The sequence below is a fragment of the Mus caroli genome, chromosome 1, assembly GCF_900094665.2.
Source record: "Mus caroli chromosome 1, CAROLI_EIJ_v1.1, whole genome shotgun sequence".
Classification (NCBI taxonomy): domain Eukaryota; kingdom Metazoa; phylum Chordata; class Mammalia; order Rodentia; family Muridae; genus Mus; species Mus caroli.
In genome coordinates, this window is record NC_034570.1 from 86168108 (window position 1) to 86194052 (window position 25945).

The 25945-nt window shown below is 45.0% G+C and overlaps 1 protein-coding gene across 2 annotated transcripts in view; it reads right to left on the minus strand.

Annotated features, from left to right (window-relative positions):
* Positions 1-5655: 5655 nt before the first annotated feature.
* The window catches only part of Thap4 (THAP domain containing 4), a 49409-nt gene continuing 29119 nt past the window's right edge, over positions 5656-25945 (minus strand). For both annotated transcript variants that reach the window (XM_021160212.2, XM_021160222.2), the window contains 4 exons: positions 24974-25133; positions 16562-16671; positions 15226-15329; positions 5656-5921 (listed from right to left, as the gene is read on the minus strand). In XM_021160212.2, the coding sequence (XP_021015871.1) occupies positions 5802-5921; positions 15226-15329; positions 16562-16671; positions 24974-25133 (494 nt within the window). In that variant the 3' untranslated portion in view covers positions 5656-5801. The remainder of the gene's footprint in view (positions 5922-15225; positions 15330-16561; positions 16672-24973; positions 25134-25945) is intronic.

The following is a 25945-nucleotide window of genomic DNA, read 5'->3' on the forward strand; positions in this document are numbered from 1 at the left end:
CCATCAATGGAAAGAGAGGCCCATTGGACTTGCAAACTTTATATGCCCCAATATAGGGGAATGCCAGGGCCAAAAGAATGGGAATGGGAGGGTAGGGAAGTGGGGGGCGCTATGGGGGACTTTTGGGATAGTATTGGAAATGTAATTGAGGAAAATATGTAATAAAAATATATAAAAAAATAAAAATAAAAAAAAACAGAAAAAAAAGATTAAAACGTTGAGTTTTGTGCTGCATGCATTTCATATGAATAAAAAATTGTAATTGAAAAGTGAGATGAGGATTAATATTCCTAATTCAAAGGAGTTTGTGAACTTAAGTCATGAAGAAAATCAAAATACAAGAGAAGTACCAACCCAAATTACCCATTCCCACCTCTCACTCGTCTAAGTCTAAGTTCAACACCAGTCTCTACCACTCTGGGGGCGGGCGGGCGCCTTGCCATGCACTGGGCACCAAAAACCCTATGGAAGGAGGGCTGCACTGAAACAGGCCAGGTATTTGCCCTTTGGGTAGCAATCCCACTTCTAGAAATCAACCACAAAAACAAACTAGAAAAATTCCAAAATGACAGGAAAGGCTTCATATGCTACTGAATGAGCAGAACGCTAAACGGTCCTGATACTGGCCTTAGGAAGCGCTGGCAGAGCTGCCACGGGGACCCCCGAGGCGGCTGTGCCTGTAGGGAATAGATGTACCAACTCAAGTGACTTACACGAGCAAAATGAACTTAAGAGAACCACCAATTCCAAAGGCGAAACACTAAGTTGGTGTCACTGCACAGCCAGGAATTATTACATCATGTTTAAACTTTGTCTTTAATAGGAAAGGCATATAGGCTAGCAAAAGTCAAAATTTAATCACATTGCATATATCACATAGAATTAAGCAACATTTTAATTTAAATTTTTAGCTTAGAAGAAACAGAATTAAAGAATGTAAACTGAAAAATAAATCATAATCTTAAACTTGAATTAGAAACTGTTCTTTTATGGGGCCTCTAGCTGCTTTCTCCCCCCCAGAGAAATGCAGGCTCCTCTGTAGTGTCTTTCCCTGAGATGAAGCTGGGAAGACAGCATACCGTGGCCCTGTAGCTCTCAGCTGCCATCTCTGCTCGTCCTGGCAGCCACAGACCTCCCCCATCTATTTTCCACAGGGCCCTGAATTATAGTTGCAATAGTTATCAGTGTGTCCTGATTTCTACTTCCCCAACCCCACCCTGTCCCACTCCCCCAAACCTGCAATGAGAGAGAGCACCTTCCTTGTTCTTTGAATCTGAAGGGAACTGACTGAATTTAATTTTCCGACTCCTTTGGAGCCTAAGGGAACTAAGGCCTCTTTGCCCTCGGGACCCCCGCATCATGTGTCTGACGAAGCTCTTCTCTGTATGAAGCTCTTCCTCGGATGGAAGCTGCTTTCCCTTCAGGCCAGGCTGCTGCAGTTCTAATGAAGCACATGTGTATGTGTGGATGCCTGAAAGAAGAGCTGTAAGAGGGTGTCAGAGCCCCTGGAGCTGGAGTTATAGGAGGTTAGAAGACGCTGGGTGTGGGTGAGGTGGTACCACAAGAGCTGTAAGTGTCCCATGTGCCAAGCCACCTTTTCAGCCATGTAATTTGTACTTGTGTGCAGGTACTCACACACGTGTGTGCTCCTGTGGGGGTCAGAGCTATTTCTTAGGAACTGTCCACCCTTTACAAATATCTTAGATTAACTGTATGTATGTATGTATGTATGTATGCATGCATGCATGCATGCCACAGTGCCTATGGAGATAAGAGGGAGCATGTTAAGTTCCCTGGAACTGGAGTTACAGACAGTTGGTTGTAAACCATCATGTAGATGTTCAAACCGAACCCAGGCCCTCTGCAAGGGCGATAACTGCTCCTCAACTACTGAGCCATCTCCAGTGTCTCCATATGTGGATCAGTCTGGCCTGAAAACTCAGAGATCCTTGCCTTGGCGGAAGTACTGGGACTAAAGGCAAGCACCACCATGCTAGGCTTTACCTTGGTTTTTTAATATTTAAAAAAAATATTTGTGTGTGTGCACCCACAGAGACCAGAAGAGGGTGTTGGATCCTCTCGAGCTGGAGACACAGGCAATTTGTGAGCTGCCCCACGTGGGTGCTGATATCTGAACCTTGATCCTCTGGAATGGGGTTTTAAGTTCCGAGCCATCTCCCTAGTCCTCCACCTCATTGTTTTTCCTCTGCTTTTGTTTTGTTTTCTGGTTTTTTGAGACAGGGTTTCTCTGTGTAGCCCTGGCTGTCCTGGAACTCACTCTGTAGACCAGGCTGGCCTCGAACTCAGAAATCCGCCTGCCTCTGCCTCCCAAGTGCTGGGATTAAAGGTGTGTGCCACCACCGCCCAGCTTGTTTTTTGGAACAATATCTCTCACTGAATCTTGAACATGTCCATTTGGCTGGAATGAATGGCCAGCACCCCAGGGATTCTCCGTCTATACCTTCCCAGCACTAGAGCTGTGGACTATTGCTAAAATTCCTTCGCATGGGGAAACAGTCAATCCCTTCTCCTAAGGTCCCTAGAACAATTCAAGGCAGGATTCTGCCAAAATTCACTCTGGTGAACTGTAGCAGGTCTTTCAACTTCCCTGAATGATCAAGAACTCCTATCAGGGCTGTAGCATTTATTTATTTATTTATTTATTTATTTATTTATTTATTTATTTAATTTTATTTTAGTTTAGAGACAGGGTTTCTCTGTGTAGCCAGGGCTGTCCTGGAACTCACTCTGTAGACCAGGCTGGCCTCAAACTCAAGAGATCCACCTGCCTCTGCCTCCCGAGTGCTGGGATTAAAGGTGTGTGCTACACCTGCCCCGCAAGGCTGTAGCATTTATATACCCTTTGAAAAGTTCCCAGAATTCTGAATGTCACACAATTGCAGAAATCACCTGTTAATTGCAAACCATGCCTCTGTTAAAGCATGAGGCAAAGTATTCAGCTTCTTCGAATAGTATGAAGCAGCCCCGTGTCCCCACACCTGGGATTAAAATGAAAACATAGTCTTAGGATATTTCACTGTTTTTAAAGAAACCAAAATTCCAGATTAAAGAAACCAAAATTCCAGAATTCTCACTACAGCAAATCAATGTCTTTATTAGGCTTTCTTACCGTGCACAGCTAAGGAGTTGCTTTCAGGGTGGGTGCTCCACTGCACCACCCACTGCACTTGGAAAGCCTCTAATCGGCAGAGATGAAAGGGGCCTTTCCCATAGCACACATATGAAGCTCAACTCTTCGAGTCTCCCCCAGACTAGACACTCTAGCCCCTTCCAGAGGCCATGTGCAAGCAAGGCACAGCTGCCTATTAACAGGTGGAAGGGTATTCAGTGGAGGGTTTCTCTGACCCTCCCCACCCGTCCAATGAGTGGGGAGTATATAGGCAACAAGTTCAGTTAGGAAGCTCTTTTGCAAATAGGCACAGCTTGACTGCTTCAAGATGGCAGTTGAATGGCTTGGGGAAATAGCCACAACATAGGGGGTATGTAGCCATACAGTTTTGTGTAGGTGTTCAAGGCTGAATTCAAGAACTATACTGCCTGAGCTCCCTCCCCAGTCTTCTATCTATCTTTTTTTTTTTTTTCTAAGACAGGGTTTCTCTGTGTAGCCTAGGCTGTCCTGGAACTTATTCTGTAGACCAGGCTGGCCTTGAACTCAGAGATCCACCTGTCTCTGCCTCCTAAGGGCTGGGATTAAAGGCGTGTGCCACCACCGCCTGGCTTTTCCTCTATATTTTTAAATGTATATGGCAGAAGCTAATGTAGTCAGGAGAGGAGGACACTCCCTAACCTATTTCTTCCAGGGAGGCTCCACCCGTTGCCTTTCACCACTTCCTAATAACGCTACCATATTACGAAGCATCAAAAGATTAACGAACTGATTAGGTCAGAGCCCCTAGGATCTACCAGTGCCTGGAGACTCTCAGACACACCCAGGGGTGTGCTGCACTAATAATCTTTAGGTGCTTTTCAGTGCAGTCAAGCTAACATTTAACTGCCACGAGGTCAAGGACTCTGCAATGCTAACTTCACAAGTTGTCTCGGGGAAAATAAGAGGAAATAAATACAAAGTGACCTGGGGCTGGGCACGTGGCTCTGCTGGTGGAGGGCTTGTCAAGCACTGGAGAAGCTCTGGGGCTGATCCTTAGCACTTCGTAAGATCAGGCTTGGTGGCACACAGCTGTAACATAAGCTCTTGGGAAGCAGAGGCAGGAGGACCAGAAGTTTAGTTATCTTTGGCTATAGTGAGCTTAGGCTCCATGAGACCTTGCTTCCAAAACAAAAACTTCCTGGCTTTTGTTCATGGAAAGGGCCGGAAGTTGAGCAGTCCACACGGAGAACCTGTGTTTCCCAGGCTTTGGTCTCTATTATCACCCTCCAGAAAGATCTATGGCTCTGGAACCTGGGTAGACTGGAGTCTGGGGCAGGCAGCCTTACCAGGTTCACAGGTCTAGGGGATAATCTGAGTGAGGGCTGTCTGCCAGAGTAAAAAACTGCACCTGACTAGAATTGCATGGAACTCACAGATAAGTGTTAGACTGACAGCTAGGAAAGGGTGAATGGGAGGAGTGAGGAGAGCTGTCTGTTGGGTGACGCTTGACACGTCAGGGTGCCCACACACCACAGCTCACACCCAAGGAGAAAGCATTAAGTGAGCCTGTCAGCTTCGTGGCTCAGGTCGTCAACTCAGACAGCTTCTGAGAGAGTCCCAGCATGATAATCAGAAGGAACAGAGAACGGGGCAGCCATGTGACAGAAGGCAAGGCTGAGAGCTAGGCTAGGCTGGTGGGGCTAATGCTAGAGTCCTAGTTTCCAACTCCAGTACTTTGGGAAGAAGAAAAGGAGGTTGTACGCTTCAGCAGATATGCTGCTGGGGACGAGCATCTGTGTGTGAGCTCCTCACATGTGGTAAAGTACAAAGTCAACCTCCTGGAGTGCTTCCAGGCAGAATTAGGTACAGCTTTCAGGCTACAGGGTAAAGGGAGAGCCTGGAGTGTAGGGGAGGTGGTGGCCTTCCCTAGCACAACAGGATCTGTCAACATACCCTTGGCAGCAGAGCTGACTCTGGACACAGTCTTCATGATCAAGTGGCCTATGGCTGCTGGGGCACCAGCCCAGGGCTCTCCTTGGAGGTCTGAGGTACTGACAACTGTACTATGGTAACGGCGCCTGTTCCCAGGTGCTCCCCTCGAGAAGCTTGAGTATTTTCGCCCAGTATTTGACCCTGTCTCTGCATGCCACATGCGGTTCCCCCCACAGAGGTGTACTATGAAAAAAGCTTTCCAGGCCTGGCAGTACAGATCTCTGATGTCAGTACTTGGGAGGCTGAGGTAGGAGGATCGTAAGTTCAAAGCAAGCTCGGGCTATGTTGAAAAGAAGAAGGAAGGAAGGAAGGAAGGAAGGAAGGATCTCTATAGGAGAGAGGCAGGTGCTGGAGGGTGTAGTACTCAGTACAGTCTTTGCCTAGCATGGGTTAGATCCCCAGTACTACAAAAAGCAAAAACAAAACTTGTAGAAAGCAGGTGGAGGTGGAAGAGAGGGAGGAAGGGAGAGAGCATTTGATCGTTTCTTAATATCTTAAAGACTGTAATATAAACTATCAGCAGCAGATAAAAAAATGTACAGTCTACACAGTGATAATATTCAAAATCTTCAGCCATAAAAATAAAGGCCTTTTATTTGGTTTTCTATGCCATTACAAGAACACCTGGACAACACTTCAGTGTCAGCAGAGCCTGTGACCACACCATGTCTACTAGACAGGCTCTGGGAGTGGCTCCGGGTTAAGGGGTCACCTTCTTGTAGGTAATGTGAAGATGTTGAGTCATTGGCTGTGTAGTGGTTGCCATAGAGACCGTCTGTTCAAGTTTGCCTTCAGAATTCAGCCTGAATTTCCGAGTGATCTGAATGGAGAACAAGACAGAACACTTAAGTTTATATCTTCAAAGAATTCAACAAAGGTTGGGTGTGGTGGCACACTCCTATAATCCTAGCACTCTGCAGGCCTGGACAAGAGAACTGTCTCAAATTCTAGGTCAGCCTGGCTCCAAGCTAGCCTGGGGTTTATTTGGAAAAAACAAAAATACTGAATAAACACTGGAGCATCCGCCTGTGTTAATTACTGGTCACAGGCCTGTGAGTAGGGAATACCCCACCAAGGTTACGACTCTGGGTGTAACACCATGGGACACACCATGATCAAGGCTGTGGTTATAGGCTCCTCAGCCACTTCTCCCAAGCAGCAGGTGGATACGGGCAGGTGTGTGCTCAGCTTTCAAGAACTCACCTATTGATTGGTATCTGTTAACATATGCTGGCATTCTGCTGCCTATAACCTCCCACTTTCATCTGAGCCCTACACTATAGCAAATGTTTTAGAGGACACTGGGTCAGCACTTGGGGAGCACGGGTCTATTATATGGGTCTTTTCACAAGAATATGAGTAAACTCTTGAGTCATGCCCTTGTGTATAGAATGCTTGTGAACACAGTGTGATCATATGATAAATGAATGTCTGAGGAGCTCTCTAAGGGCCTATCACTTCAGTGCTTCTGAACCACTGGCTGCTTTTGCCACACTCATTACGTGGACCCCCAAACCCTTTTCCTGAGAAAAAAAGATAAAAATGTCAGTTATTTCAAGTCTGGTTAAGGGGGCTGGAGAGATGGTCCCAGAGTGGTTAAGAGTGCTTACTGCTCTAACAGAGGAGCACACATACACACACCCTATCTATCTATCTATCTATCTATCTATCTATCTATCTATCTATCTATCTATCTATCTATCTATCTACCTACCTACCTACTTACCTACCTACATAAATTCATTCATTTATTTAATGTACATGAGTGTTCTGTCTTCATGCACACAAGAAGAGGGCATCAGATCCCATTAGAGAGGGTTGTGAGCCACTATGTGGTTGCTGGGAAATGAACTCAGGACCTCTGGAAGAATAGCCAGTGCTCTTAACCGCTGAGCCATCTGTCCAGCCCTATCTATCTCTGAATACATTTAAAAACAGACAGACAAAGCAAGATTCTAGTCAGGGATTTGAGGATGTAGTTCAGTTGGTAGAGTGCTTGCTTGCAGGCATGAAGCCGTGGGTTAGATCCGCAGCAGTAAATAACCTGGATGTGGTGGCGCCAACTATAATCCACGAGGAGGTTAAACAAGAGTATCCTGGGCTGGTGAGATGGCTCAGTGGGTAAGAGCACCCGACTGCTCTTCCGAAGGTCCAGAGTTCAAATCCCAGCAACCACATGGTGGCTCACAACCATCCGTAACGAGATCTGGCTCCCTCTTCTGGAGTGTCTGAAGACAGCTACAGTGTACTTACATATAATAAATAAATCTTTAAAAAAAAAAAAAAAGAGTATCCTGAGTTCATAGCCAGCCTGAGACACACAAGACTTTGTCTCACACACACACACACACACACACACACACACACACACACACAGGAACAGTACTTAGCCTCCACCAGGGTCAGTCACCTTCCTTGACACTCACCCATCACCCTTCCCACGTATCTGGGGCTGCTTTCTGTGTCTAAAGCTAAAAACACAACTTCAGCCAGCCACTGGTCCCTGAAACTCATCCAGGGATCCACAACCCAACAGAGACCTAACACACACCCAGCAGAGGAGTGAACAGATACCCACAGATGTCCTGACTCTGCATGCTCAGGTAACAGGTCACATCCTCAAATACAAACATTAACAACCAAGATACACATGTCTCCAGGAATCAGCACCCTACTGCAGGCTTTCATGAGAAAAGCAATGTAGCTGAAGCGCAAGAGAGGACTTCAAAGAGCAACTATGCATATATTCAAGGACCCTAGAAAAAGCTATGAATACATGTCTCAATGAAGACCAAAGCCACAAGTAAACAGTGGAATAAATTAATGAAAACAATTCAAGATAGGAAAATAGAATTTACAAAGAAATGGAATCACTAAAGAATAAAACTCTTGATGGAGAACTCAGGAAATCAAACAAAAATGCTCAGATCAACTGCCTCCCCCTCCTCCCCACCCCCCCATCAAACCAAGTGGAAGAGAGAATTTCACATCTGGAAGACAAGGTAAAAGAAAATGTTAGATCTAAAAAACTCAGGCACGGAACATTCAAAAATCTGGGACACCATGAAAAGACCAAACCTACAAATAGCAGGTCTAAAGGACAGAGTAGAAACCTAGATCAAAGGCATCGGTAATATGCTTAGCAAAACCTTGTATGAAAGTTTCCCAAGGAAAGAGGCTGCAAGAGGCATATAGAACACAAAATAATCAGGAGCAGAAAAGAAACTCACACTACACATAATCAAACATTAAGTGCACAGAACAAAGAAAGGATATTAAAACTGCAAGAGAAAAAGACCAAGTCACATATAAATGTGGGGCCACTGGCTTTTCAGTAGAGAGTTCGAAGGACATAAGGGCCTAGATGAATATGCTGTCAATTCTGAAAGACCACAGAGACAAGCCCAGACTACTATACTTAGCAAAAAACCATTATCACAATAGAAGGAAAATACCCCAAGATAAAAACAAGTTTTTTTTTTTTTTTTTGGTTTTTCGAGACAGGGTTTCTCTGTATAGCCTTGGCTGTCCTGGAACTCACTTTGTAGACCAGGCTGTCCTCGAACTCAGAAATCTGCCTGCCTCTGCCTCTACCTCCCGAGTGCTGGGATTAAAGGTGTGCGCCATCACTACCCGGTGATAAAAACAAGTTTAAGATGTTTCTGTCCACCAAACTAGATCTACAGAAGACCCTGAAAGGAAAACTTAGGTCTAAAAGTAAGATTAACTAGCCACATTCAATAAGACACAAGGAATACATAATCTTAGAACAGATACCAAAAGAAGTCTTTAAAGAAAAACAAAACAGACAATAATAGCAGCAACATGTTAGGAATTAATAAATACTGCTCAAAAACTCTCATTTTCTTTTAGATTTCCTTCTTTTATTTTATACGTATGATAGTTTGCTTGCATGTATGTCTGTGTTCCATGTGCGTGCTCTGTGTCTGTGAATGACAAGATGGCCTGAGTCAACTGGAACTAAAGTTATAGATGGTTGTGAGCCATCACATGGATGCTGGGAATCAAACCCAGCTCCCATGCAAGAGTGACAAGAACTTTTAATCACTGAGCCATCCCTCTAGCACCAATACCTCTCTCGATGGTCTCACTTTCCCCGTGAAGAGACACAGGCTAACAGACTGCATCAGAAAACAAGATCTACCTTTTTGATGCTTCCAATATCACACCTCACCATCAAGGACGGACATTCTTAAGTAAAAGGATGCAAAACGAACTCCAAGCAAATGGAACCAAGACGCATGCAGCTATATATCCATTTTAGTATGTGAGCTAGAACTAATCAGGAGAGATAGGGACGGTCACTACATATTCATTAGAGGAAAATCTACTAAGAGGATATTACTTACAATTCTAATATTTTATTCATCAAACACAAAAACACCCAGTTTATAAAAGAAATACTATTCCCACTAAAAATCATTTTGATTCTCACTCAATGATACTGATGTGAAAACCCTATACTCACCAACAGAGAGGCCATCCAGACAAAAACAAAACAAAGAAATACTGGAGTTAAATAATATCAATCAAACAGGCTTTACAGATACCTACCTGCAGGACATTTCTCTCAAACATTAAAGAACACACTTCCTTCTCAGCAGCCTATGGAAATTTTTCTAAAATCAGCCACATATTTGGACACAAAGCAAGTTTTAACAAATATAGGAAAACTGATCTATTCTGCATCCTATCTGACTACCATGGATTAAAACTGGTTATCAGCAACAACTGAACTGCAGAACATACAAAACTTCATGGAAGCTAAACACTTACTACTGAAGGAAGACAGGGTCAAGGCAGAAATCAAGAAGGAAATTAAACTGGTTTTAGAGTGAAGAAAATAAAATAAAATACAACATACTAAAATGAAGGCAGTTCTAAGAAGAAAGTTCATGGCACTAACTGCCTATACCAAAAAATTGGAGCTAGCTAGAAATCATATCCAGAATGATTAGATGGGAAAAATAAACATGTGGCTGGAATATGAAAGAGAAACAAACAATGCAAAGGATCAATGAAAAGAAGAGGTGGGTTTTTTGGGGGGTGGTGGGGAGAATCAATAAGATCAACAAACCTTTAGCCAAGTTAAGCAAAAAGAGAAACCAAATTAATAAAGTTAGAAGCTGCTGTAACTGACCGGAGGAAATGCAGGCAACCGTGCAGGCAGACGTTTAGGAAACGTGTACCTCATCACATTGGGAAGCCTCAAAGAAATGGAGAACAAATGACACATGGACCTACTAAGGATACATCAAGATGAAACAAGCAATTTAAACAGAGCCACTGAGAGAGAAGAGTGACTAAAAATCTCTCACAAATGAAAAGCTCAGGGCCCAGTGGATTCTGCACATAAGCGAACCAGACCCTTAAAGAAGAACGCACACCAAACAAGCAAACAGACAAACAAAAAACCCCCCAAAAACCCCAGAACAACAACAACAACCCTGCAAATTAGTCTGCAAAATAGAACATTTCTAACATCTTTTTATAACACCACCTAGTGACACTAAAACCACATAAAGACTCCATAACAACAGCAGCAGCAACAACAAAGTTATAGACCAATGTTCCTTATGGACATAGCTGTAAAAATTCTCAACAAAAACACTTGCAGACTGAATTCAAGAATACATAAAAAAACATTATCTGCCATGATCAATTTAGATTCATCCCAGAGACACAAGGATAGTTCAATATATGTAAATCCACAAGTAAATATACTAAAAGACAGAAACCATAAACATTATCTAATTAGATACAGAAAAGGCTTAACAAAAACCCAACATCCAAAACAAACAAACAAACAAACAAACAAACAAACAAATTCCAACATCCCTTCACGATAAAAGTCTGGACACAAAGTCCCCCTGCAGAGATACAAACACTATAAAGGGATCTCAACAATATAAAGGCAGAGCAGTCAGCACACAGCTGACATCATTCTAAATGGAGAGAAATGCAAAACATCTCTACTAAATCAAGGACAAGTATAGAATGTTGCAGCCTTGGTTAGTTTCTGTCAACTTGACAAAAGCTAGAGTCACTTGGGAAGGGGTCAGCCCTCACCTGACAAAATGCCCCCACCAGAATTTGCCTTAACTCACTGGCAAAGGAAAGCACTTTCCAAACAGGACTCTGATAGCATAGACATTAGTAATAAGTGGGACCTCATGAACTGAACAGAATTCTCAAAAAATGAAACACACAAAACCCTGGTATATCCAGGAATGAAATGAATAATATCCTAAGAAAGCGTTCAGGAGAGGAAGAAGACATGAAACACTGTAACAACAAAATTAAAAATACAATGTAGCAGTTGGAAAATAACTGTGAAGACTCCTGGGAAACAGCAAAAGACCAAGTGATGAGAAAAAAGGCAGAGATCAGAAAACAGAGACTGGGCTGGAGAGGTGGCTCAGAGGTTAAGAGCACTGTCTGCTCTTCCAGAGGTCCTGAGTTCAATTCCCAGCAACCACACGGTGGCTCACAACCATCTGCAATGGGATCTGATGTCCTCTTCTGGTGTGTCTGAAGTCAGCTACAGTATACTCATATACATAAAATAAATAAATCTTAAAAAAAAAAAGACAAAAGAAAACAAAGGGACCGAGGCAAAGGTGGCATGTGTAACAGGCGCTCCAGGTGCCACTGGGGAGGGGTCCCCAGGAGCAGTTCTAGGCTGGACAGAGTGCAGACCACGAAGCTCTGTAAAGTCCAGAGCAGCTCAGGGTAAAACCTAGATACTGTTTTTCAGTGTGCAACGTGAACTTTATTTTTTATTACAATTATGTGTCTGCATGTGGGTGAGTATACATGTGAGTGTAGGTTTCCATGGGTGCCAGAGGTGAGATCAGACTTCTGGAGTCAGGGTTATAAGCTGGGAACTGAACGAGTCCTTGGCAGTGCAGAATGTGCTCTTTACCACCGAGGCCATCCAGTCCCCAACATAAGCTCTGGACAACTAGTGGAGTGTGGTGCTGGATCAGAGCTATGTACACAAAAACTAAGCAAATGTTATAAATACTGAGTACGGATTTGGCTACAAAGAGGCCCCAGGAAATTCCCCAGACATCCTAACAATAGGGTCATTTCCCTTTACCTTCACGAACAGACCTGGTAGGACAGATGGGCCTGACCCTCTCCTTGCCATCACTGCCTGGCTTCCAGTTCTGTGCTTCCTTATGTTTGAGGTTTTGCCTGTTAGCTCAAGATGAAAGCTCAAACCCCAGTCTATGCTTCCAGCTCTGGTTCACTGGGTCATTGCCAGACGATACTGAGACAGTGGGGGTGGGGCAGTAGTAATAGAGCACAAAGCACACATCCCAGATGACCAATGCCATCATCTCTGCCTCCTGCACCTCTGAAGGAGAGGCATTCCTATTTAATCAGTAAAACCCAAAAGCTAGTTCTCCAGCCAAAAAATAAAACCTCTGCGGACAGAGACCCTTTGACAAGCATGATCAAGAAAAGAAGGTATCTCTCTCTCTCTCTCTCTCTCTCACACACACACACACACACACACACACACACACACACACACACACACAGAGCATTAGAGTTCAGGTGACAGAATGGCAGACCATTCTGAAAAGCCAGATAAAACCAACACTATGAAAACATGAATCTGTAGCTGGAGTGGGTAGAAGACAAGGTAGATAAGTGATCATGGAAGAAGAGCTCGTTGTTGGTGCCTGGGCCTGTTTCCATAGCCTGCGCCCCCGACACTTTGTCAGAGGTCTATAGATAACCCCCAGGAGCCTCACCCTTTAGAAAAGAACAGAAAAGGTGAAAAAGCTCTTACTTCAATCTGTAAGGAAATAATGCTGACACAAAATGACCAAATAATGACACGGGAAAATGATTAACTATAACATGACAAGTAGCAGTTAGAGCCTAAGAGCAAGCATGGCCCATGTGTTGGAGACACTGATTTGATGCAGTGCTAGCCTAAAGAGGGGCAAATACAGATTCTTTCCAGAAGCTACAAAACTACTGATGGGATCCAGTCTCATGTCAAAGACCCTAGCTGTCCGAAAATACAGAAATGTTCCAGTCTACCATAAACATACTCAAGTCCCAAGTCTAGCTGGCATGGAGGTAAAACCACAGTCTCAGCACAGGAAGGAAGGATTATGTAAAGTCAGAGATGTTAGACCAACCCAAGAAACACAGTGAGACCTTGTTTCAAATGAACAATATCAAGAAACTAATTATCAATAATCAATCAAAAGAGGAAGTAGAAAAAAATTCTATGTACACAGCCCAAAACTATAAAGCACATACTCTGTGCTCACATAGTTGGAGCTTTTGCCTGTGCGACATACATGAGAGAGAGCTGAAGTCACCATGGTAGACAACTGTGCTGATAATGCCGCTGCGTAAGCAGAGTTCAGCTTAAGCTGTGTATTGAATGCAGTCTTCATGGACCGTGGTGCTGCAGACAGAACCCAGGGCTGCAAGCATCCTAAGCAGTGCTCAACAGCAGAGCTCCACACTGCTGTGATGGAAACTGACTCCCAAATCTCCTGCATCCTCAACAGCACCGAACAAAGCAGTTGTATAAACTGAGTTCACTGGGAATTCACAGATTCAACTGAAAAGCTACCAACACTGGGTGTGCTGATACACACAGACCACAGGACTCAGGGGTGGAGGCAGGAGGGTCAGAGTTCAAGGCCAGTTTGATTTACATAGCAAGTTCTAAGACAGCCAGTGTTGTCTAAATAAACACAAAAAACAAGTAAAACAAAAAAGTTCATACGGAAGAAACTCTTAAGCATAGGGGAGGAAGATGGAGAAAAGAGTAAGTAGAACTTCCTGCAGATACTAAATATTAAAAATCAGAACAGAGATACTATAATGGAATATAAAGGCATATGTTCTTTGGCTTTTTTTTTTTTCGAGACAGGGTTTCTCTGTGTAGCCCTGGCTGTCCTGGAACTCACTCTGTAGACTAGGCTGGCCTTGAACTCAGAAATTCGCCTGCCTCTGTCTCCCAAATGCTGGGATTAAAGGCGTGTGCAACCGCACACAGCAAGGCACAAGTTCTTAAATGATGTGTTGCTGGTTAACAATGAATAAGCAGTTGGAAAGAACCAGAGACTATGTTCATACAAGCATAATCTAAGAGATACACAGCACCTTATAAACCACGTAAAGACCACATGTCAGGCTAGAGAGATGGCTCAGTGGTTAAGAGCACTGACTGCTCTTCCAGAGGTTCTGAGTTCAGTTCCCAGTAACCGTATGGTGGCTCACAACCATCTGATGCCCTCTTCTGGTGTGTCTGAAGACAGCTATAGTGTACTTATATAAATAAATAAATCTTAAAAAAAAAAAAAAAAGACCACAAGTCACTCAGCAGGCAAACATCCTGAATCACAGGAAAGGCAGGTATGACAGATTAAAGTCTAACAGAGAAAAGCAAAGCTACAAAGCCAAAAGGAAATGAGATGATATTATTATTATTAATTATTTTGGAGTAGACAGCGAATTCTAAAGTAGGAACCTGAGTCCAGATGTATTAAAGGAAACATCTGGGGCAGACAGCATTATAAACAAAGGCATTGCTTTGAGCCACACTAGTCACACAGGGAAGAGACCGCAGATAACAGCCGCAGCATGTAAAAAATCTCCTCTATATCAATAACAGAATCTCAACCTAGAGAAAACCCAGCATAAACAGAATGTATTAATATACAAGGTAATAATGAAAATGACCCATAGCGTAGAAAATGTCCTTCCATTCACAAGCTGGACTGAAAACTGCAATGGGGTTGAGGCAGGACACAGGGATGCAGGCAATGCTAGCAGTTGACCAGGATCATGCTTGAAAAGTGCACTTACCCTCTGGTTCAGTAACTTAGGAGAAAGCTGTCTAATAAATTTGGGCATATTTACAAAAGCATAAAGCACAAACATAAAGGGATATTTGTGATGGGAAGATAGCACCTTACAGGGATCAGGGGACAGGCACTAACAGCAGGGAGGGTGTGCGATAAAGACCAGAGGAGCAGCAGGAGTGCTAAGTCTATTGGATGGTGTGGTACCACTGCCGAAGGCAAACAGTCTGGGGTCATCTGGGAGGAGGCTGGGCTCACCTGCTCCACATGGGGCTCCTTGGCAAAGGAGATCCTGGAGACGGAATGGGATGAGACACACAGCTCCTGCCCATTTACTTCACCCTCCTCCACTTCCACAATCCCTGCAAGGGAGAGGCAGTTAGTGTGATTCCCAAGCCATTCCCATGCCCAAGCCATTCCGATGCCCGTGAGTCAGTCAAGGGAAACCTGAGCTTAGCGACCATCCAGGTACAGTGTCTCTCTCTTCTCACATGAAGGGAGATGAGCCATTCTTGCAGATACCAAGAAAGTGACTCAGAATTCTCATTCTCTCTCTCCACTCATGTGGGATCAGAGGCTGACGGTGAGTAGGGTATTTTTCTTTCTTACGCCTGAGTCTATAATCCACTGTTATGTGGATACTGGGCATCCAGACTCAGGTTTTCATGCATGCATAGTAAGCACTTTGCCTACTAAGCTGTCTCCTCAACACCCATACCTGTTTTTGGGAAGGGGTCTTATTATGTTGCTTAGGCTGGTCTGGAATTCATAGAATCAAGGAATACCCCTGCCTCACTCACCTCTAAGTAATGAGGAGGAGCACAAGGGCAAATGCTTGATGGAGGGCAATCTCTGTAGAGATGCCTGGACCCCAGTCCTCCTACTGCAGCTGCCTGGACCCTAGTCCTCCTACTGCAGCTGCCTGGACCCTAGTCCTCCTACTGCAGCTGTCTGGACCCCCTGACTGCAGCTGCCTGGACCCCAGTCTCTGTGACTACAGCTGCCTGGACCCCAGTCCCCCTGACTGCAGCTGCCTGGACCCCAGTCCCCCTGACTGCAGCTGCCTGGACCCCAGTCCACCTGACTGCAGCTGCCTGGACCCCAGTCCCCCTGACTGCAGCTGCTTGGACCCCAGCTCTTCTACTAGACTTCTTAATGGGCTAGGAGTAGTACCCTCAGGTATAGTTTTACCCTGTGCCGGGGAAGGAGTCAGGGACAGACAGACCTCTGTCTTTTGTATAAGTCCATGTCTGACAGTGTCTGTTGGTAGCTCTACTCCAAGCTGGCTAATTCTGAACAGGAATGAGACTGGGCATGGTCAAGGTCACAAAGGCTGTTGAGTGATTTCTGAGGCATCAGCTTGCAGACTTCCAGACAAGGACTATGTGGTCAGTCGGCCTGTTCTTGTTAGGACCTATCCTTTGGGCATGTACTGTGTTGGTACAGGTAAAGTACCATAACTAAGGTGCTAGGAGGAAGGCTCAAGTGTGGAAAACTATATCCTCACTGTCCCTACAATACACACCATGAGGAGAAATGCACTTGAAAGTCACCGAGATGATCTCTGTAACACTGACCTGTTAGGGTACCATACCTGTGTTCTGGGCACTGACGAAGGCCACTTTGTTGGTGTCAGGCTTGAGGCGGATGAAGCCACACTCTCTGTGCATTGGCTTGTGTGTTTCTGGATGGAAGGAGTTGAACCTGGATGGGAAACAGAGATGTGAAGAAGATATGCAGCCTCAAAGAGCTGTCCCACTAGATGTACTGTAGTAAGGCTTTCCTCTGGGCACACCATCAGTGTCCCATGCCACCCTGCAGAATACCTGTCTCACAGTCACAGTGACTAGAAGCAAACAGCACAGCGAGTAAGTCCCTTTACTTTGCAGCAGTAAAGGGACTTTGTTCTTCTCAGACAAGGTCCCACCGTACAGCCCTGACCTGTAACTCACAGTCTGCCTCTGTCTCCCAAGTGCTGGGATTAAAGGCACGTGTCACCATAACCATCTAGCAGAAGGGGAGACTTGCAGGACCTTCTCTGGGATTCTAGCCATTGTTCTCTTCTGCCTCACCACTGAGCCGCAGTGATTTTGGGAGTTGTTCGAGTACATCAGTAACTAAAAAGCAGGCCTCCATGAAGCATCATCTATGGGATGGAGTGGGATTTGAGGAGGTACTGCTGTTTGAAGGTCACCTGCAGTTTTATAAGGAACCTCAATAATCTCATTGGTTTGACAACCAAAGTCTTACCTTTGGTCTGTAGTTGGTTAACAGACATTTGTTCATGTCTCCTTGGGAAAAGTTCATACAACAAACTGACATCCTACTGCGGAGCAGCAGATTCACGATGAATTTGGGAACAGCAATTGTACAGTCTTTGCTTTGTGTCGCAAACATAACCAAGACCAAAATATCTTAGGACTGACTATCAGGAGTGATCGAGTTCCCCTATAGTATAAGATATGTGCTTTCTTGCTATGGTGGCAGTTGCATGGGCCTTGTCGTGGGTAGTAAGACACATGACTAAAGCTGAGATATTGGAGGGTGGAGTATCCACAGAGATGGGAGGCAGTGCTCAGTCAGGGTAGTTTTCTTGCTCCATGTTCACCAAGTGACATTCCTCTGTAATGAGTGGGCTCGACCTGAAGACAGTTGAAGGACTAGAGAATACAATGCAGTCCTGGAGAGATGCACAAATGGACAAGACACCAGCAAGCTGCCACAGCATTTGTGACAGCTACTATGCTAATAAAAATATGCAATGGAAGCCAGGATGGCTGCCCAGCAAGACCTTGCTTATGGAAAGTAAGAATTACAATGCAAAGGGTCATGTAGTTCTCATGCTCCATGTTAGTCTCTAATTCAGCAGGTAAATTAGATAAAAGGGGACGAGTTAAGAGTTGCTGGTTCTCTACTTCCTGCTGCTGGGAGGGATGCAAAAGAGAAAGAGGTCACAAATCAGAGCTGTGTTATAGTCTCTGTGATTAGAAACTTGAATCCCATAGGGAGAGACAGCTAGCGAAGACTGCAAACAATAAGGTAAAGATCACAAGTACCTCTCAGATGCTTCAGATACCCGGGCAGGCAAGGCCCATGACAGTACAGACGAGGTACACAACAAGTCAAGAGTGGGGAACACTCTGCCTTGGAATGGCTTGTGGTGGGAGAGACTTGTAAGAAGGAAGGGAAAGAACTCACAGCTTGGTGTGCTGTGGAACACAGGGTACATGGGACCAGTCTGAATGCTGTGGAAGTAGCTGAGTAACGTAAGCAGGCCCTTCTAGGGACAGTAGGAAAAAGTCAGTTCCTCATGTCCTGGCTCATATATGCCATTAGGGACACTTGGTTATTAGCTTCTGAGGTCGCCATGAATCAGGGTCTGAAAGAGAAGGGACAGAAGCTGCTGAAGAAGAGAGGTGGTGCCCAGTTTACTGAGCGACAAAGGGCTATTTTCTCCATTTAAATATATGCAGCAGGCATCCTGGGAACTGCGCTTTGGTTGCTTAGCTGAGCCTCTTGCTGGGTGTGCTCTACATGGTAGAAGAGTTTGCTGGATCTGAACGACTTAAAATGACATGTAAATTGGGCCCTTATGGTGCTGTAACACTGAGGAGGAAATGAAGGAGGGTAAAGTAGATAAAAGGAGTTTGTTTAGGTCATTTAAAGGCAAATGTGACAATATTTGTGTCAACCTACAGAAAGAAAATAACAGAAAGAGAAATACTCCCCTAGTGAGCTTCATAGAAGGCATGAAATGATAAAAACAGTGCAGGTGAAAACCATGAAGCTGTGCACACTTCCGCCCTGCAGGAAAGTATGTTGAGGAGGAAACTATTCACCTGACCTGGGATTTACTTAGCAGCTCAGTGCAGAGGGAGACGCAACTGCTTACTGTTACAAAACTCTGAGTCTGGCAGAGCCTGGGTCAACTCAAGTGTCAGACATGAGAATAGTTCCGCTCCCATTGATGGTGCTGAGTAGCTTAGGCTAGCTCATCAGGAGTGAATATCAGGGGGCTGGTGAGATGGCTAAGCAGTTAAAAGCACTGACTGCTCTTCCAAAGGTCCTGAGTTCAAATCCCAGCAACCACATGGTGGCTCACAACCATTCGTAATGAGATCTGGGGCCCTCTTCTGGTGTGTCTGAAGACAGCAACAGTGTACTTATTTATAATAAATAAAATCTTTGGGCCGGAGCGAGCAGAGGTTCTCAATTCAATTCCCAGCAACCACACAAAGGCTTACAACCATCTGTACAGCTACAGTGTACTCATACACATAAGTAAATCTTTTTTAAAAAATGTGTATCAGCACCACGGGAAAGTACCCAAGGATAAAGAGGCCACAGAACACTCCATGAAGTAGTACCTTCTATCCACCCCACCGTACTTCATGCTTGTGTGAGGATACAACTGAAACAAGTGATGGAACTGTTCTCATGCTCTGGTGGACCTCACTCACAGCTTTCTTTAGTATCCTCTTTTAAGCAGCTGACCCGTGAGATAAACTAGAACTTGCTAGATGGCCTGCAAGGTCCTGCCCACACTCTATAAAAGGGTTTCTTCCCATGGGTGGTACAATGCTAACCTTGAGTGCCTTAGAGATTTAGAAAGCCATCTGAAAAGCAGTGAAAACAGCAGCTAACCAGGCTAACAGAGTGCATCCTGCGGAGCGGGACCATGCCAAAAGCTACAAGGTGTCAACAAAACAACCCCAGTGCTGGGGCGTCAACTCCCTACAGCTGCTTGTTATAGAGGCTCCCCAGATCATAAAAGTGTTGCCACTCTTGTTGGTTATGTGTCTGTCTGGATGGTAGGATCGTCCTGCTGATGACACTGCAGGCTTTGGTTGCAGAACGTGGAGAAATCAAGTTGGGACTCAGCTGGACACTCATTCCATGCTGGCTGGCCTTGCTGCTGGAAGAACTGCCACCAACGATCTTACTGGCCTACACGTGCCGAGTGCTACACTATCAAACTGCCAGGTAGGCTTGCTCATGGGCACAACAGTAGCTTGCTGCAGAAGATCAGTCACACCTTGCTGCTGGTAGTGGAAGTCAGATAGAAGCCTGCCTGTGGCTGGGCAGGCCACACATCTCAGGAGGATTGTTTTGCTTTGTTGAATGGACATATCAAATGACCTTGTATGTGTCTGTGTTTAGGATCAGAGTTTATTAGTACAATTGGCCTTGGTTGTAGAGAGCTGGTAAGGTGCAAACACTCATAACTGGTTACACTGCTAAGAATAAATAAGGCCTGGTTAAGTGACATAGGTGGTCCAATGTTAAAAAAAAATACACGTATCACCTTTCCAAGGCTAAATGAATCTTGCAAAAGAGGGAGTAAAAAATCTAATAGCCAGGAGATGGGGGTCTGGGGTGCTAGGGCCTTTTCCTTCCGGAATTACATGGTTATCCTACTACCATCTTGGAGCAGAGATTTCTGTGTCTCAGAAACAGTGGTAATAAAACACACAGAACAATATGGTGCCAGCTAGGTCTTACGGTAATAGAGCTGTCAACATTCTTTAGCACAGGACCGTTACCTGAGATTCCGCACATTACTCTCTCCTGTCCACCCAACAAGCGCAAGTGATCCCGGGAGATGCTAGAGCATATGCAAGTGTAAGGTGAACTAAAAGGGAGCTCTGTGATGCAGCTTCTGTGGGGTTGCATCCATGATGGGGTGTGTTCTGTGGTAATGTCGCTGTCTGGGGACCACCCACACACCTGTGAGTAACCTCCCACCCATGCTCTGTAATATGTCCGACATGTAACAAGCTGAACCTTGGTAGAGTCCTTGGTTGTTGATCTGGGGTGAATAGCTCATAGCTCATGTTTCCCTAGGAGAAGTTCACTCAGCAAAACAAAACAAACAAAAAAAGCCATTATGGAAGAGACCTTAGCTATGGGACTGCTGGGACATGATCTACTCTGACCAGAAGAGGCTCTGACTCTCAGCTGTCTACCAGCCCCTGCCAACACTCTTCCATTCCTGTTCATTGTTCCACGCTGACCAACTCTTAAGGCCAGGTCTGAAGCACATACCAGATATACCTGGCCCCAGTAACTTGTTCTTAATAATATGGAGTGTCCTTTTCCAGAGGCCTTTCAACTTGTGTATTTCAGTTTCAGTCCTAGGCACTGCTGTAAACACTGTAGATAATTACAGCCAAATCTTAGGGTTTCTTTGTATAGTCTAGGCTGTCTGAGAACTCACTCTGTAGACCAGACTTGCCTTTCTCCCCAGTGCTGGGATTAAAGGCTTTTGCTTGTTTGTTTGTTTGTTTTGAGACAAGGTCTCATTGTGTATTGATGCCTGACCTTGAATTTAAATAGATTCATCTATCTCACCTTCCCAGTACTGGGATTAAATCCAGTGCTTATTTTTGTGTAAGAACCCAATCATTCTCTATGGTAGAAATGGAAGAACAGGTACTGTTTATACACACACACACACACACACACACACACACACACACACACACACATACTTAAATATAATTAGGGTATAATTTCTAACTAACCTTTGTCACATATTCATACTGAACATAGTACACAGGTCCTTAATTGCAGCACTTAGGAGACAAAGGCCAACATGGTCTACACTGTCATAGCCTGACATGAAAACTGAAAAGGCTCTGGGCTGGGCTCTGAGTGTAATGTAGTGGCAGAGGCTGCTTACACAGGAGGCCTAGCAGGAGAGATGGAGTGGGGGTTGGGCGGGGAGGGAGGAAGGAGGGAGAGACGGGAGGGAGGAGAAAGAAGGAGCAAGCCTGATTTATACTATCTGGATCATTTATTTGTTTTGTTTTTTCCAGTGCTGGAATTGAACCCAGGGCCTCACACATGTTGGGCGAGTCTTTTACCACTGAGCTATATATCCTTGGCTCTCTCTTAAAATTTTATTATTATTTAAAAAAAATTTATATGTATGGGTATTTTGACTGCATGTATGTCTGTGTACCACATACATTCCTGGTAACTGCAAGGCCAGAAGACATTGGCTCCCTTGGAACTACTTAAAGATGGTTGTTAGTCACCTTGTGGGTGTTGGGAACCAAACCCAGAACCTAGGTCCTCTAGAAAAGCAGCCAGAGTTCTTACCCACGGAACCACCACTCCAGGCCCACACCTCTTTTCTCTTAAATCTGAGACAATTGGGCACACAGCCCTGGAACTTGTGATCTTTCTGCTTCATTTTCTCAAGTACTGGGGTTACAGACATTATGTTACTTGGCTGTGCTAGACTCTTTTGAGATTTATTTATTTAAAGATTATTTAAATTTTCATCATGAGTATATATGTGTGTATGTCACATGTGTTGGGGTACCTATGGAGGTCAGAGGTTGGGGATCTCTGGAGCTGGAGTTACAGGTAATTTTAAGTGGCCTGACATAGGTGCTAGGAATCGAATTTGGGTCCTTTTGGAAAAGAAATATGTGCTCTTAACTGGTGAGACATCTCTCTAGCCCAAGAATTTTTGTTGTTGTTTGTTTTGTTTTATGTGAATAGGTGTTCCCTACACAGATGCCTGGAGGCCATAAGATAATTTGAGATTCCCCTGAAACTGGAGATACAGATGGCTGTTAGCTGGCACGTGGGTGCTGGGAACTGAACCTCTAGTAGAGCAGTCAGTGTTTTTAACCGCAGCCATCTCTCAGCCTAAGGTAATTTATTATCCAGAATTCCCAGCTCACAGGAGATGGTACCAACTCTGAGTTGACTAAGCAAGCAAACTGAGCAAGCCACAAGAAACAGCCAGTAAGCAGCATTCTTCCACAGCTTCTGCTTCAGTTCCTGCCCTGACTTCCCTCAGTGGTGGAGTGTGACCCAAGCGTTGTGATATGAAATAAACAGTGTCCTCTCCAAGTTACTTCTGGTCATGACGTTTTATTACAGCAGTAGAAACCATAACTAAGGCTACCCTCATCTTTGTGAGCTGTCTTTCTGAGTAGTCTAGGCTAAGAGCCCAGAATGCTGAAGATTATAGGCATATGCCTTACAATCAAATGATCCCTTTTTAAAAACACTGTCAGGTGTGATAACACAGGACTTTAATCACAGCACTCTGGAGGAAGGGTTTAAGGCAAGTCTAGTCTCATAGAGAGTTCTAGGACATGCAGCGCTACATAGAGACCATCTCAAAAACAACCAACCAACCAACAAACCCCAGAAAATAGTCATCTTATCCTTTTCATATTTTACTTATAAAATGAGGCAAATGTATCAGCAGGTATGGTGGTGCGTGCTTGTAACGGTAGCACTCTGCTAACGAGGCAAGACCACTGAGTTTGAGGCCAATCTAAGATACATAGCGACTTTCAGACCAGTCTGGGCTGTGTAATGTTACTCTGTCTCAAACACAACAAAACAGATAAAACCAGTAACCACAACAAAACAAATACAGGTTGAGTATCGCTAATTAGAAAATTCAAAACCCCAAATGAGGGTGGAGATGTGGCTCAGAGGTTAAGAGCACTTGCTCCTCTTGCAAGGGGACCCTAGTTTGGTTCCTAGTACACATGTGGCAGCTCACAACTGTCTGTAATGTCAGTTCCAGGGGATCTAATACCTTCTCTGGCCTCTGCAGAAACCAGGCACACATGTGGTCCACCACCACAGACTCAGAGATCTTCATACACATTAAAAATATATATAATGATAAATCTTCAAACCCAAAATAGCCTAGGCACGGTGACACAAACTCTTAATCCTAGCACTTAAGGAGGCAGAGGCAGGCAGATCTCTTGGACTCTGAGATCAGCCTGGTCTACCCAGCAAGTTCTAGTACAACCACAGTTGATCTTAAAACAAAACAAAGCCCCAAACCCATAAGAACCTAAAAGCTGAAATGGTATCATATCAGTATTCAGACTGTTTTGGTTTTCAGAGAATTCTGATTTGGGGTTTGTGAATTAGAGCTGCTTCCCTGGGAAAGCCTGAGCTAATATTCCCCAACCAAAGCTTCTGAGGCTGGGGCTGAAAGCTGCCTCAGTGGTTAGGATCCCACGCTGTGCTTGCAGTTAGCGTCCCAGCACCCACACCAGGCAGCTCACTGTCTCCAACTCCAGCTTCAGTGAGCTGACACCCGCTGACCTCCTTGGGCACATACACAGACACACACAGACACATAAATAAATAATTAAAAAATCTGAATGTGAAATGCTTCTGTAAGTATTTCAGGAAAGAGAGAGTCAACGCAGCAACAGTAAGTGATTTAGTAAGATCTAAGGATAGATATTTATGTCATTTATTTGATTGTGTATACCTGTGTATAGGGGGTCAGTGAATGACTTGGAGGAGTCATTTCTCTCCTTCTACCATTGTGGGTCCTGGGGCTTGAACTCAGATCATCAGGCTTAGAGGCAAGTGCTGTTACCACTGACCTATCCTGCCAGCCCCTAGTTAAGATTCTTAATGTAGAACTTAACAGTGGAGACTGAAGCAGGAACAGATTTTTGCTTTTTTAAACTTACGTACTTTTTTTTATTTTTTTTAAGTGAGGGCTGGGGAATAAACTCGGGGCTCAGACACACCACAAAACCACTCGGCCACTGACATATGCCTCTAGCCTATGCTACTCTTGAAATTACATGTCAGCTGCCCTTAAAAGCAACATTATTTCCCACTGAGAAGCACACTTGCTAGAACACCTCACCTAGTGAAGGGCAAAGGTAAATGGCGGCCCCACCTTCTTCCTTCAGCAGTCCTGAGTAACTGATGTCCAGCCATTAGACTGACGCTGCTGATTGAATTAAACACACATCAATTGCTTTTCTGCTTGGATTAACTAATTTGTCAACGTGCTGTCTGCCTAACATCTTAAAGAATGTATAACAGAGCAGAAAAGTACCATTTTTACCAACCCTGTGCCTCAGCTGCCAGGCTCAGAAGACAGAGCCTCTGCAAATCTAATGGTGCTTTTGCATCTTCCTGCCTGGCATGTCTTTGGTCAGTCTGGAGTTATCGAAAGGCCCAGGCAGCCCGTGAGCAAGGTGGGACTTACGAGAAGTTGAGCATAGGCTGACCCACGTGGGAGATGTGCACCTCCTCCAGGTACTGGAAGGGCTGCAGTGTCGGAAAGGTACCAACTCCTGGCGGGTCTGACAGCCAGGTACCCAGCATCCAGGACAACGGCTCCACCACTGGATTCAGCTTGGGAGGCTCTGAAAATGAAAGGATGGAACAGTAAATGACCCGCTTCCTCCAGTCCAGATGACTTTGGCCACACTTTGGGTGGAGGCCTGCATGCTACTGGAATGTGCTTTTACCACAACAGCCACATACCCTCAACTGCCCCGTGCTGAGATCATCTTGGACCTGTGCAGCATCCAGAGTTTGGGGAGTGAGGAGGATGAAAGGGAAGCCTGCGCACCCAAGCCCTGGGACCAGAATGTAGCATGGGAGGAAGGGTGCACAAGGAAGAGAGAACAGGTGGGCCATGGAAGCAGATGTGAAAAGCAACAGGGGAGAGGGAGGCCGTGCTGGAGCCGGAGGCTGACGGTGGCCAAGAAAATGGCTTCTCCCTTTTATTCAGCTGTGCCTCTTCCTCACAGCAGAGACTGTCTCCTTTTGTAGGTGTGAAGGTGGCACACTGGCTGGCACGCTGAGGAGCTGGAAGCAGCTGAAGGACAATGAGGCAGCTCAGTGAGGATGGGATAACCCTGAGTGCTGCGTGGTGAAGATGTGGTTAGTAACTGAGTCACATGACCTACAAGGTCACCCTGACTCTGCCAGAGGTTGTGCAGGGCCTCAGAAAGGCCACCAGGCTGATTCCTACATGTGACCAGGATACTTCTGGTACCTTCCTACAACTTAGACCTTGAGTCTGGAAAGCAACTCATGGGAAGAGCAGAACTGGAGGCGGATGAGCTCCTCAGTGCAGGTAGACTCTTCATCAGCCAACACACATACACACACACACGCACACACACACACACTCACACGCACACACACTCACACACACACGCACACACAC